Source organism: Lampris incognitus, chromosome 19 (genome assembly GCF_029633865.1).
Source record: "Lampris incognitus isolate fLamInc1 chromosome 19, fLamInc1.hap2, whole genome shotgun sequence".
Taxonomy (NCBI): domain Eukaryota; kingdom Metazoa; phylum Chordata; class Actinopteri; order Lampriformes; family Lampridae; genus Lampris; species Lampris incognitus.
The window spans coordinates 38751714-38766713 of NC_079229.1; the positions used below are offsets into that span (position 1 = coordinate 38751714).

General features: G+C 45.3%; 1 protein-coding gene across 1 annotated transcript in view; it reads left to right on the top strand.

The window, feature by feature from the left end:
* Positions 1 to 15000, top strand: part of lama1 (laminin, alpha 1) — a 208739-nt gene that overhangs the window by 36171 nt on the left and 157568 nt on the right. Inside the window, 9 exon segments of the mRNA XM_056299265.1 lie at positions 158 to 247; positions 444 to 561; positions 2323 to 2501; positions 7809 to 7914; positions 8196 to 8341; positions 9987 to 10127; positions 10365 to 10601; positions 10707 to 10808; positions 10968 to 11179. Of these exon segments, the coding sequence (XP_056155240.1) occupies positions 158 to 247; positions 444 to 561; positions 2323 to 2501; positions 7809 to 7914; positions 8196 to 8341; positions 9987 to 10127; positions 10365 to 10601; positions 10707 to 10808; positions 10968 to 11179 (1331 nt within the window).

A 15000-nucleotide genomic window follows, 5' to 3' on the forward strand; every position in this document is an offset into this window, starting at 1 on the left:
CAGACGGAGCAGCTGCTGTGTTTACAAAGGCTTCACATCGTTACAGATGATGACACCTGCTGATCAAACTGTCTCTTCTCCAGTCTCCTGTTTATATGAACACATGTTACTTAGTTCATCTGGTGTGTGTGTGTGTGTGTGTGTTTTCTCTCCTCAGTACTTCTACTCCATCAAAGACATTTCAGTGGGTGGGATGTGTATCTGCTATGGACATGCTCAGAGCTGTCCCTGGGACTCTGTCACCAAGGTAACACACACGCCTTCAAACTTACTTATACATACATATACACACCTACAAACACACAAACACAAACACATTTTCCACTGACACAAAACTGTTTTACAAAAAAATACTGTTGTGTGTCTGTTTGGTGTGCGCGCGTGTGTGTGTGTGTGCGTGTGTGTGTGTGTGTGTGTGTGTGTGTGTAACTCTCTACCAACAGAAGCTGCAGTGCGTGTGTGAGCACAACACATGTGGAGAGAGCTGTAATGAGTGTTGTCCTGGTTATCATCAGGAGCCATGGCAACCAGGAACCATCTCTGATGGAAACACCTGTGAGAGTAAGAGCTGATGGGGGGGGGGGGGATGATGTGGAGTGACAGTTGGGATTTGGACAGCGTGTTTATGTGATGTGAAGTTCACGTCCTCCTCCAGCAGCATCCTCACAGCAGCCATCTCACATGGTGCTGGTGAGGTCATGGCGGCAGCGTGTTTCAGGCTCCACCCACTTCACAAACCAGCAGAGTGACATTTATTTGCATGTCATGTCGTACTGGAGGCTTGGTTAAAAGAATGAAACCGGTCCCCTACTGCTGCTTCAGGACTGCCTGTGTAGAAGTGTGTGTTCTGTCAGAGCAAAGTTGTATAAGGCTGGATGATGTGACACTGTTAAAATGTCAGTGTCCTTCATGTTGGATACTACCTGCTACTTACTGCCCCATCATTGGTAAACACGTGTCGAAACAATTTTGATATTGGTTGACAGCTGAATTCGTGTGTCAAAGTTCACCGAGGTTGAACTGGTGTGAAGACATTGTGTGAATTTACTTCCCTACTGAAAGCAGCTCCACTGATAACCGTTACGTTCAAAGGAAGCGGTTTTGGTGAGGAATACTGCTGTTGTGACTGCTGCTGCTGCTGTGACTGGGGCTTTAGTGGGACTGTACACAATGATAGCATCAAAACTGCAGAGACAAACACAAGTACTGAGGAACAGAAGGGGTAAAAGATGGAGCCATGTTCACTGATTCACTCCAAGTTACACTAATGACTTTTATAAGTCAGACTATAATATAACATGATATAATATGGTATAATATAACATGATATAATATGGTATAATATGATATGATATAATATGGTATAATATGATATGATATAATATGGTATTGTGGGAGTGCCGGAATGAGGAGACGGAGAGATCGAGTTGAGTCAATTCCGTTTACTCGCCACACAAAACAACACCGATACAGCACAATCTCTCGTGGCCACAAGCTAATCGCTAGGCTGCAGAAAACATGGTTCCACTTCCTGGGAAACTCTAAGCAGTGCCTACGTCATCTCTCCGAACATCCGCCTTAAAGGAGCAGCAGCCCCTGGGGAATCTACCCTCAACTGTGTATCACCACAATATGATATAATATGATATGATATGGTATGGTATGATATATGATATAATATGATATGGTATGGTATGATATATGATATGGTATGATATGATATATGATATAATATGATATATTATATGATATGATATGATATAATGTGATATGATATGATATGGTATGATATGATATATGATATAATATGATATATGATATGATATGATACGATATGGTATGATATAATATGGTATGGTATGATATGGTATGATATAATATGATTTGATAAGATATGATATGATATGATATGATATAACTAGTACATAGCAGTGGGGGTTGCTGAATGGTCCTGATTGAGACATGTGGGGAAATAATAATGATAAAGAAAAATAGAACTTTACTCCTTGAGGAGAACAGGGAAGATCACAACCAAACAAGTAAAATCACATGCAAAATTAAAAACATTTTATTATCTTTTGATTTTAGTGCAGAGTCAACAGTCAGGACAGGGAAACAAGAAAATTTCTAAATGCTTCAACTTTAAAACATTTCAATGACCAAACTCATCTAACCCGTCTGTCTGTCTGCCTGCCTGCCTGTCTGTCTCTGTCTGTCTGTCTTTCTGCCTCTGTCTGTCTGTCTTTCTGCCTGTCTCTCTGTTTGTCTGTCTGCCTGTGTCTGTCTGCCTGTCTGTCTGTCTGTCTGTCTGTCTGTTGTCAGAGTGTAACTGTCATAACAAGACAGTTGACTGTTATTATAATGAGACTGTTGCAGAGCTCAAGCTGAGCGTAAATATCCAGGGTCACCACCAGGGCGGCGGTGTTTGTATTGGCTGTAGCCAGAACACGGCAGGTGTCAACTGTGAGACCTGCGTGGATGGATTTTATAGACCACATGAGGTAATGATCTGATTCTACTACTACCAGTAATACTGATGATGGGAGAAACAGTAACACAAATAACAGACCACATAACTTCCTTCTGTCACCACTGATCCAACATACTAGTTGTACTGTTACCACTGATCCAGCATACTATGGGTACTGTTACCACTGATCCAACACACTATGGGTACTGTTACCACTGATCCAACACACTATGGGTACTGTTACCACTGATCCAGCATACTATGGGTACTGTTACCACTGATCCAACATACTAGGTGTACTGTTACCACTGATCCAACATACTATGGGTACGGTTACCACTGATCCAACACACTATGGGTACTGTTACCACTGATCCAACATACTAGGTGTACTGTTACCACTGATCCAACATACTATGGGTACTGTTACCACTGATCCAACATACTAGGTGCACTGTTACCACTGATCCAACATACTAGGTGTACTGTTACCACTGATCCAACATACTAGGTGTACTGTTACCACTGATCCAACATACTAGGTGCACTGTTACCACTGATCCAGCATACTATGGGTACTGTTACCACTGATCCAACATACTATGGGTACTGTTACCACTGATCCAACATACTATGGGTACTGTTACCACTGATCCAACATACTATGGGTACTGTTACCACTGATCCAACATACTAGGTGCACTGTTACCACTGATCCAACATACTATGGGTACTGTTACCACTGATCCAACATACTATGGGTACTGTTACCACTGATCAAACATACTAGGTGCACTGTTACCACTGATCCAACATACTAGGTGTACTGTTACCACTGATCCAACATACTAGGTGCACTGTTACCACTGATCCAGCATACTATGGGTACTGTTACCACTGATCCAACATACTATGGGTACTGTTACCACTGATCCAACATACTATGGGTACTGTTACCACTGATCCAACATACTATGGGTACTGTTACCACTGATCCAGCATACTATGGGTACTGTTACCACTGATCCAACATACTAGGTGTACTGTTACCACTGATTCAACATACTATGGGTACTGTTACCACTGATCCAACATACTAGGTGTACTGTTACCACTGATCCAACATACTAGGTGCACTGTTACCACTGATCCAACATACTATGGGTACTGTTACCACTGATCCAACATACTATGGGTACTGTTACCACTGATCCAACATACTATGGGTACTGTTACCACTGATCCAACATACTAGGTGTACTGTTACCACTGATCCAACATACTAGGTGTACTGTTACCACTGATCCAACATACTAGGTGTACTGTTACCACTGATCCAACATACTAGGTGCACTGTTACCACTGATCCAACATACTATGGGTACTGTTACCACTGATCCAACATACTATGGGTACTGTTACCACTGATCCAACATACTAGGTGTACTGTTACCACTGATCCAACATACTAGGTGCACTGTTACCACTGATCCAACATACTATGGGTACTGTTACCACTGATCCAACATACTATGGGTACTGTTACCACTGATCCAACATACTATGGGTACTGTTACCACTGATCCAACATACTAGGTGTACTTTTACCACTGATCCAACATACTATGGGTACTGTTACCACTGATCCAACATACCATGGGTCCTGTTACCACTGATCCTACATACTGTGTGTACTGTTAGCGCAGATCCTACAAAATGTATTATCACCACAGATCCCACTATAAGTACTACTACCACAGATCCTTCTATACCATTCCATACTCTGTCTGTGCCCTGACCGAGGAATGGTGCAAACAGCTGGAGGTGGTCCGCAGCACTGCACGGCTAGGATGGGTTACATACAGCTGGAGGTGGTCCGTGGTGCTGCACGGCTAGGACGGGTTACATACAGCTGGAGGTGGTCCGTGGTGCTGCACGGCTAGGACGGGTTACATACATACAGCTGGAGGTGGTCCGTGGTGCTGCACGGCTAGGACGGGTTACATACAGCTGGAGGTGGTCCGTGGTGCTGCACGGCTAGGACGGGTTACATACAGCTGGAGGTGGTCCGTGGTGCTGCACGGCTAGGACGGGTTACATACAGCTGGAGGTGGTCCGTGGTGCTGCACGGCTAGGACGGGTTACATACAGCTGGAGGTGGTCCGTGGTGCTGCACGGCTAGGACGGGTTACATACAGCTGGAGGCGGTCCGTGGTGCTGCACGGCTAGGACGGGTTACATACAGCTGGAGGTGGTCCGTGGTGCTGCTAGGCTAGGACGGGTTACATACAGCTGGAGGTGGTCCGTGGTGCTGCACGGCTAGGACGGGTTACATACAGCTGGAGGTGGTCCGTGGTGCTGCACGGCTAGGACGGGTTTCATACAGAGGAGGAATTTCCCCACAAGGATTTTAATACAGTACATATATATACAAATGAACACAGATCCTACTAAATGTACTACTACCACAGATGCTACTATATATTCTCCCCGTGTCTGCGTGGGTTTCCTCCGGGTGCTCCGGTTTCCTCCCACAGTCCAAAGACATGTATGTCGGGTGGGTCGGGATGCATCCCTGACCTGAAAGCTGACATACAGTTGAAAGATAATGTCCCAGTCCAGAAAACACAATTCAATTCCTTGACACCTCGATCAGAAAGTAAACAAAACCCACATACAGGACTTGTTTAATCAGGGATTGATGCAGGAATCCCATCCCTCTTGTTCCTCGCCAGCGGTGCGTGTCAGAGAAAAGGATGGGAGTCGGTGCTCATGTGTTGACTCCAGACAGCTGAATGGGAAAACACTGCCTGATCCTCATCAGGAATCTATTCTGGCCCTAAAGCCTCAGTGCTTTATGAACCAAGAGCAGAGTTTTAAATCATTCTCTGAGAGACAGGAAGTCAGTGTAGCGACCTCCGACCTGGAGTGATGGGATCCGCTCTTCTGGTCTTAGTAAGGACTCGAGCAGCAGTGTTCTGAATCAGCTGCAGCTGTTTGGTCCAGTTTTTAGAAAGACCTGCAAAGACACCGCTACAGTAGTCGAGTCCACTGAAGAGAAATGCATGGACAAGTTTTTCCAAGTCCTGCCGAGACATAAATCCTTTCATTTTTGACATATTCTCCAGGTGACAGTAGGCTGACTTTATAGCTGTCTTGATGTGGCGATCTAAATTAAGGTCCGAGTCCATGACTACACAAGATTTCTGGCTTGGCTTGTGGTTTTTAACATTACTGATTGGAGCTGAGCGCTGACTTTTAATCCCTTTTCCTTGGATCCAAACACAATTACTTCAGTTTTATCTTTGTTTAATTGAAGAGACATCCATACTAATACTTGTACTGCTGTCTACATGTGTTATATAATACTTTTACTGCTGTGTACAAGCATATATAATACTTGTATTACTGTGTACAGGTGTATATCATACTTGTACTACGGTGTACAGGCGTACAGTGGGGAGAACAAGTATTTGATACACTGCCGATTTTGCAGGTTTTCCCACTTACAAAGCATGTAGAGGTCTGTAATTTTTATCATAGGTACACTTCAACTGTGAGAGACAGAATCTAAAACAAAAACCCAGAAAATCACATTGTATGATTTTTAAATAATTAATTTGCATTTCATTGCATGAAATAAGTATTTGATCACCAGTAAAATTCCGGCTCTCAGAAACCTGTTAGTTTTTCTTAAAGAAGCCCTCCTGTTCTCCACTCATTACCTGTATTAACTGCACCTGTTTGAACTCGTTACCTGTATAAAAGACACCTGTCCACACAATCAATCAGACTCCAACCTCTCCACAATGGCCAAGACCAGAGAGCTGTCTAAGGACATCAGGGACAAAATTGTAGACCTGCACAAGGCTGGGATGGGCTACAGGACAATAGGCAAGCAGCTTGGTGAGAAGGCAACAACTGTTGGCACAATTATTAGAAAATGGAAGAAGTTCAAGATGACGGTCAATCTCCCTCGGTCTGGGGCTCCATGCAAGATCTCACCTCGTGGGGCATCAATGATCATGAGAAAGGTGAGGGATCATCCCAGAACTACACGGCAGGACCTGGTCAATGACCTGAAGAGAGCTGGGACCACAGTCTCAAAGAAAACCATTAGTAACACATGACGCCATCATGGATTAAGATCCTGCAGCGCATGCAAGGTCCCCCTGCTCAAGCCAGCGCATGTCCAGGCCCGTCTGAAGTTTGCCCATGACCATCTGGATGATCCAGAGGAGGAATGGGAGAAGGTCATGTGGTCTGATGAGACCAAAATAGAGCTTTTTGGTATAAACTCCACTCGCCGTGTTTGGAGGAAGAAGAAGGATGAGTACAACCCCAAGGACACCATCCCAACCATGAAGCATGGAGGTGGAAACCTCATTCTTTGGGGATGCTTTTCTGCAAAGGGGACAGGACGACTGCACCGTATTGAGGGGAGGATGGATGGGGCCATGTATCGCGAGATCTTGGCCAACAACCTCCTTCCCTCAATAAGAGCATTGAAGATGGGTCGTGGCTGGGTCTTCCAGCATGACAACGACCCGAAACACACAGCCAGGGCAACTAAGGAGTGGCTCCGTAAGAAGCATCTCAAGGTCCTGGAGTGGCCTAGCCAGTCTCCAGACCTGAACCCAATAGAAAAACTTTGGAGGGAGATGAAAGTCCGTGTTGCCCAGCGTCAGCCCCGAAATCTGAAGGATCTGGAGAAGATCTGTATGGAGGAGTGGGCCAAAATCCCTGCTGCAGTGTGTGCAAACCGGGTCAAGAACTACAGGAAACGTCTGATCTCTGTAATTGCAAACAAAGGTTTCTTTACCAAATATTAAGTTCTGTTTTTCTGATGTATCAAATACCTATGTCATGCAATAAAAAGCAAATTACTTAAAAATCATACAATGTGATTTTCTGGGTTTTTGTTTTAGATTCCGTCTCTCACAGTTGAAGTGTACCTATGATAAAAATTACAGACCTCTACATGCTTTGTAAGTGGGAAACCCTGCAAAATCGGCAGTGTATCACATACTTGTTCTCCCCACTTTATATAATGCTTCTACTGCTGTGTACAGGTGTATATAATACATCTGCTGTGTACAGGTGTATATAATACATGTGCAAGTGTATATACTACATGTACTGCTGTGTACAGGTGTATATAATACTTGTACTACTGTGTACAGGTGTATATAATACTTATACTGCTGTGTACAACTGTATATAATACTTGTACTGCTGTGTACAGGTGTATATAATACTTGTACTACTGTGTACAGGTGTATATAATACTTGTACTTCTGTGTACAGGTGTATATAATACTTGTACTGCTGTGTACAGGTGTCTCCTTATGCAGATTTTCCTTGTGTGGACTGTAATTGTGACCTGAAGGGATCCCAGTCTGCAACCTGTATCAAAGATGACCACCACCCACAAGGAGAGAGAGGTGTCTATCTGTCTGTCTATCTATCTGTCTGTCTGTCTGTCTGTCTATCTATCTATCTATCTATCTATCTATCTATCTATCTATCTATCTATCTATCTATCTGTCTGTCTGTCTGTCTGTCTGTCTGTCTGTCTGTCTGTCTGTCTGTCTGTCTGTCTTTCTGTCTATCTATCTATCTATCTATCTATCTATCTATCTATCTGTCTATCTGTCTGTCTGTCTGTCTGTCTGTCTGTCTATCTAACCTGTGTGTGTGTGTGTGTGTGTGTGTGCGTGTGCAGGTCAGTGTGTGTGTAAGGAGGGTTTTGCTGGTCGGAGGTGTGATCATTGTGCGTTTGGCTTCAGAGACTTCCCCTTGTGTTCACCGTGTCAGTGTAACCTGGCAGGAAGCATCAACACAGACCCCTGTACTGAGTGTGTCTGCAAGGTACCATCCACTGTGTGTGTGTGTGTGTGTGTGTGTGTGTGTGTGTGTGTGTGTGTGTGTGACGTTAATGTGATATTTCAGGTAAATGTGATGTTAACATCAATTTAATGGAATTTAATCTCATGTTAACGTGATTGTAATCTCAGATTAATGAGATGTCTATTTCAGATTAATGTGATGTATGATATTTCAGATTAACGAGATGTATGATATTTCAGATTAATGTGACGTATGATATTTCAGATTAACGAGATGTATATTTCAGATTAATGTGATGTATAATATTTCAGATTAATGTGATGTATGATATTTTAGATTAACGAGATGCATGATATTTCAGATTTACGAGATGATGATATTTTAGATGTGATGTATGATATTTCAGATTAACGAGATGTATGATATTTCAGATTAATGTGATGTATGATATTTCAGATTAACGAGATGTATGATATCTCAGATTAACGACATGTATGATATTTCAGATTAACGAGATGTATGATATTTCAGATTAACGAGATGTATGATCTTTCAGATTAATGTGATGTATGATATTTCAGATTAATGTGATCTTAATCCTAATTTAATGTGAAGTTAAACCCAGGTTAATGTGACGTTCCAGGTTAATGTGGCGTTCCAGGTTAATGTGAAGTTAATCCCAGGTTAATGTGACGTTCCAGGTTAATGTGAAGTTAATCCCAGGTTAATGTGACGTTCCAGGTTAATGTGAAGATAATCCGAGGTTAATGTGATATTCCAGGGTAATGTGAAATTAATCCCAGGTTAATGTGATATTCCAGGGTAATGTGAAGTTAATCCCAGGTTAATGTGATATTCCAGGTTAATGTGAAGATAATCCCAGGTTAATGTGATGTTCCAGGTTAATGTGAATATAATCCCAGGTTAATGTGATATTCCAGGGTAATGTGAAGTTAATTCCAGGTTAATGTGATATTCCAGGGTAATGTGAAGTTAATCCCAGGTTAATGTGATATTCCAGGTTACTGTGACGTTAATCCCAGGTTAATGTGATATTCCAGGGTAATGTGAAGTTAATCCCAGTTTAATGTGATATTCCAGGGTAATGTGAAGTTTCTCCCAGGTTAATGTGATATTCCAGGTTACTGTGACGTTAATCCCAGGTTAATGTGATATTCCAGGGTAATGTGAAGTTATCCCAGGTTAATGTGATATTCCAGGGTAATGTGAAGTTAATCCCAGGTTAATGTGATATTCCAGGTTACTGTGACGTTAATCCCAGGTTAATGTGATATTCCAGGGTAATGTGAAGTTATCCCAGGTTAATGTGATATTCCAGGGTAATGTGAAGTTATCCCAGGTTAATGTGAAGTTAATCCCAGGTTAATGTGATATTCCAGGGTAATGTGAAGTTATCCCAGGTTAATGTTATATTCCAAGGTAATGTGAAGTTAATGTGATATTCCAGGGTAATGTGAAGTTATCCCAGGTTAATGTGATATTCCAGGGTAATTTGAAGTTAATCCCAGGTTAATGTGATATTACAGGTTAATGTGAAGTTATCCCAGGTTAATGTGATATTCCAAGGTAATGTGAAGTTAATCCCAGGTTAATGTGATATTCCAGGGTAATGTGAAGTTAATCCCAGGTTAATGTGATATTCCAGGGTAATGTGATGGGGGCTCACTGTGATCTCTGTAAACCGGGTTCATACAACCTGCAGGCCTCCGACCCACAAGGCTGCTCTGACTGCTTCTGCTTTGGAGTGTCTGATGTGTGTGAGAGCTCTGCATGGTCCACTTCCCAGGTAACACACACACACACACACACACACATGCACACACGTTCCACAAATAAGCATCGGTTTGAAGCCTAAAATTAAAAGTCAACACAAAATAAACAGTCCATTAAAATGTTTAGCTAGTTTGACAGCAGCAGGAGTTAATCTACTCAAAGTCAAATAAAAAATGTTTTATTCATGAAGTTAAAAGTTGAAAGAATTTAATCGGATATTAAAGAACAGGAATTTTTGTTCATTTTTCAGACAGTCGACACGAACGCTTTGCTCCTTCCCTCTAAATCTGTCTCTACCTACACTGCCGCTTTCACCCATGACAACCACATCCCTGCCTCTAGCAACCTCTCTCATGACAACCACATCCCTGCCTCTAGCAACCTCTCCCATGACAACCACATCCCTGCCTCTAGCAACCTCTCCCATGGCCGCACCCACCGACAACTGTTTTCATGGGAGGCTCCCAAGAAATTCCGTGGTAACAGGGTAAGATGATGGTCAATATTCACTCACATATCATATCTGTTCATTATGTAATATCAAACTACATCTTGCCTCTCTGTCTCTCCGTCTTTCCGTTTGTCTCTCTAGCTGGCGTCTTATGGAGGTTATCTAAACTATAGTGTGTTTTATGACATGCCATTGCACAACCAGGACCACTTTATGGCTGCCTACTGTGACATCATCATCAAGGTGAAAACTCATTTTGTTTAAACAGGAAGTACCATCTGGGAAGAGGAAGTAGTTCTCCCACAGTTTCAGTCACTTCTAACAATTCAAGTGACATGAACTCATTTTATATGATACTCAATGAAATAAGATCTCTCTCTCTCTCCCTCTCAATCTCTCCAGGGGAATGGCAGAGCTCTCCATCTGTCCTCTCCCATCCTCCTACTCTCTCCTCTGGCAGGACAGTCGGTTTCACTGCAGATGGTCCCACAGACATTTATGGATGTGGACATGGGCATGCATGTTTCCCGAGATGACCTGATGTCTGTTTTAGCCGACGTGGCATCTCTGAGGGTCAGAGTTCATCTCAACATCTCTGTTGTTGGGCCGATACGGTGAGGGCGCCCTCTGGAGCTGTGAAATTTACTTATGAACCAGTAAAAGCAAACAGCATATTTCAAAATGTCTGGAAAATGCACCAGGCTGGAAATGAGAGAGCTTCTTTCAGTCCTTGTGTGAGATGACATCAGTTCCTGTGAGGGATGACATCAGTCCTTGTGAGGGATGACGTCAGTCCTTGTGAGGGATGACGTCAGTCCTTCTGAGGGATGACGTCAGTCCTTGTGTGGGATGACACCAGTCCTTGTGAGGGATGACGTCAGTCCTTGTGAGGGATTACATCAGTCCCTGTGAGGGATGACGTCAGTCCTTGTGAGGGATGACATCAGTCCTTGTGAGGGATGACATCAGTCCCTGTGAGGGATGACGTCAGTCCTTGTGTGGGATGACACCAGTCCTTCTGAGGGATGACACCAGTCCCTGTGAGGGTTGACGTCAGTCCTTGTGAGGGATGACGTCAGTCCCTGTGAGGGATGACACCAGTCCTTCTGAGGGATGACATCAGTCCCTGTGAGGGATGACGTCAGTCCTTGTGAGGGATGACGTCAGTCCTTCTGAGGGGTGACATCAGTCCCTGTGAGGGATGACGTCAGTCCTTGTGAGGGATGACGTCAGTCCTTCTGAGGGGTGACGTCAGTCCCTGTGAGGGATGACGTCAGTCCTTGTGAGGGATGACGTCAGTCCTTGTGAGGGATGACACCAGTCCTTGTGAGGGATTACATCAGTCCCTGTGAGGGATGACGTCAGTCCTTGTGAGGGATTACATCAGTCCCTGTGAGGGATGACGTCAGTCCCTGTGAGGGATGACATCAGGCCTTGTGAGGGATGACATCAGTCCTTCTGAGGGATGACATCAGTCCTTTTGAGGGATGACACCAGTCCTTCTGAGGGATGACATCAGTCCCTGTGAGGGATGACGTCAGTCCTTGTGAGGGATGACGTCAGTCCTCGTGAGGGATGACGTCAGTCCTCCTGAGGGGTGACATCAGTCCCTGTGAGGGATGACGTCAGTCCTTGTGAGGGATGACGTCAGTCCTTGTGAGGGATGACACCAGTCCTTGTGAGGGATTACATCAGTCCCTGTGAGGGATGACGTCAGTCCTTGTGAGGGATTACATCAGTCCCTGTGAGGGATGACGTCAGTCCCTGTGAGGGATGACATCAGGCCTTGTGAGGGATGACATCAGTCCTTCTGAGGGATGACATCAGTCCTTTTGAGGGATGACACCAGTCCTTGTGAGGGATTACTTCAGTCCCTGTGAGGGATGACGTCAGTCCTTGTGAGGGATTACATCAGTCCCTGTGAGGGATGACGTCAGTCCTTGTGAGGGATTACATCAGTCCTTGTGAGGGATGACGTCAGTCCCTGTGAGGGATGACGTCAGTCCTTGTGTGGGATGACACCAGTCCTTCTGAGGGATGACATCAGTCCCTGTGAGGGATGACGTCAGTCCTTGTGAGGGATGACATCAGTTCCTGTGAGGGATGACGTCAGTCCTTGTGAGGGATGACATCAGTCCCTGTGAGGGATGACATCAGTCCCTGTGAGGGATGACACCAGTCCTTCTGAGGGATGACATCAGTCCCTGTGAGGGATGACGTCAGTCCTTGTTAGGGATGACATCAGTTCCTGTGAGGGATGACATCAGTCCTTCTGAGGGATGACGTCAGTCCCTGTGAGGGATGACGCCAGTCCTTCTGAGGGATGACGTCAGTCCTTCTGAGGGATTACATCAGTCCTTCTGAGGGGTGACACCAGTACTTGTGAGGGATGACGTCAGTCCTTGTGAGGGATTACGTCATTCCTTGTGAGGGGTGACATCAGTCCTTGTGAGGGATGACATCAGTACTTGTGAGGGATTATGTCAGTCCTTGTTGGGGATGACGTCAGTGCTTGAGAGAGATGACATCAGTCCTTCTGAGGGATGACATCGGTCCTTGTGAGGGATGACATCAGTACTTGTGAGGGATTAAGTCAGTCCTTGTGAGGGATGACGTCAGTCCTTGTGAGGGATGACGTCAGTCCTTGTGAGGGATGACGTCAGTCCTTCTGAGGGGTGACATCAGTCCCTGTGAGGGATGACGTCAGTCCCTGTGAGGGATGACATCAGTCCTTGTGAGGGATGACGTCAGTCCCTGTGAGGGATGACGTCAGTCCCTGTGAGGGATGACATCAGTCCCTGTGAGGGGTGACATCAGTCCCTGTGAGGGATTACGTCAGTCCTTGTGAGGGATGACATCAGTACTTGTGAGGGATTAAGTCAGTCCTTGTGAGGGATGACGTCAGTCCTTTTGAGGGATTACGTCAGTCCCTGTGAGGGATGACATCAGTCCTTGTGAGGGATGACATCAGGCCTTGTGAGGGATGACATCAGGCCTTGTGAGGGATGACGTCAGTCCTTGTGAGGGATGACCTCAGTCCCTGTGAGGGATGACATCGGTCCTTGTGAGGGATGACGTCAGTCCTTGTGAGGGATGACGTCGGTCCTTGTGAGGGATGACGTCAGTCCTTGTGAGGGATGACGTCAGTCCTTGTGAGGGATGACATCAGGCCTTGTGAGGGATGACCTCAGTCCCTGTGAGGGATGACGTCAGTCCTTGTGAGGGATGACATCAGGCCTTGTGAGGGATGACGTCAGTCCTTGTGAGGGATGACATCGGTCCTTGTGAGGGATGACGTCAGTCCTTGTGAGGGATGACATCAGGCCTTGTGAGGGATGACGTCGGTCCCTGTGAGGGATGACGTAAGTCCTTCTGAGGGATGACATCGGTCCTTGTGAGGGATGACGTCAGTCCTTGTGAGGGATGACGTCAGTCCTTGTGAGGGATGACATCGGTCCTTGTGAGGGATGACATCGGTCCTTGTGAGGGATGACATCAGGCCTTGTGAGGGATGACCTCAGTCCCTGTGAGGGATGACGTCAGTCCTTGTGAGGGATGACATCAGGCCTTGTGAGGGATGACGTCAGTCCTTGTGAGGGATGACATCGGTCCTTGTGAGGGATGACGTCAGTCCTTGTGAGGGATGACATCAGGCCTTGTGAGGGATGACGTCGGTCCCTGTGAGGGATGACCTCAGTCCCTGTGAGGGATGACATCGGTCCTTGTGAGGGATGACGTCGGTCCTTGTGAGGGATGACGTCAGTCCTTCTGAGGGATGACATCAGACTACTTTTATTGTCATTGCCTCATATGCATGTCTCATACATACAAAGGAACGAAATTATGTTTCACAAGGACCACAGTGTTGCTTAAAAACAAATAACACAAAGTAAATAATAAAAACAAAAAGTGCAGTAAAAACTAGAATTACTTCACTGAAGCACATCTGGCACGGACAGCGAGTGAGAAGTTCAAAAGTCATTGTGTCGAAGGTCTAAGTGTTCAGGCTGTTGAGGAACGTCACAGCCTGAGGAATGAAACTGTTACATAGTCTGGTGGAGGCAGCACGGATGCTCCGGTACCTCCTGCCAGAGGGTAGGAGGGTGAAGTGAAAAGGGAAGGGTGGGTGGGGTCCTTCAAGATGCTGAGAGCCTTCTAGGTGCACTGTGCATCATAGATGGCCTGGATGGATGGGAGAGCAGTTCCTATGATCCTTCCAGCTGTCTTCACTATCCGCTGTGGGGATTTGTGGTCGGAGGCCTTGCAGGTCCCATGCCAGACCGAGAGACAGCTGGTCTGGATGCTCTATGGTGCCTCTGTAGAATGTGATGAGGATGGGTGGGGGGAGACTCGCCTTCTTCAGACACCGCAGGAAGTGAAGACGCTGCTGGGCCTTCTTGGAGAGCACAGTGACATGTGAGGACTAGGGAGAGGT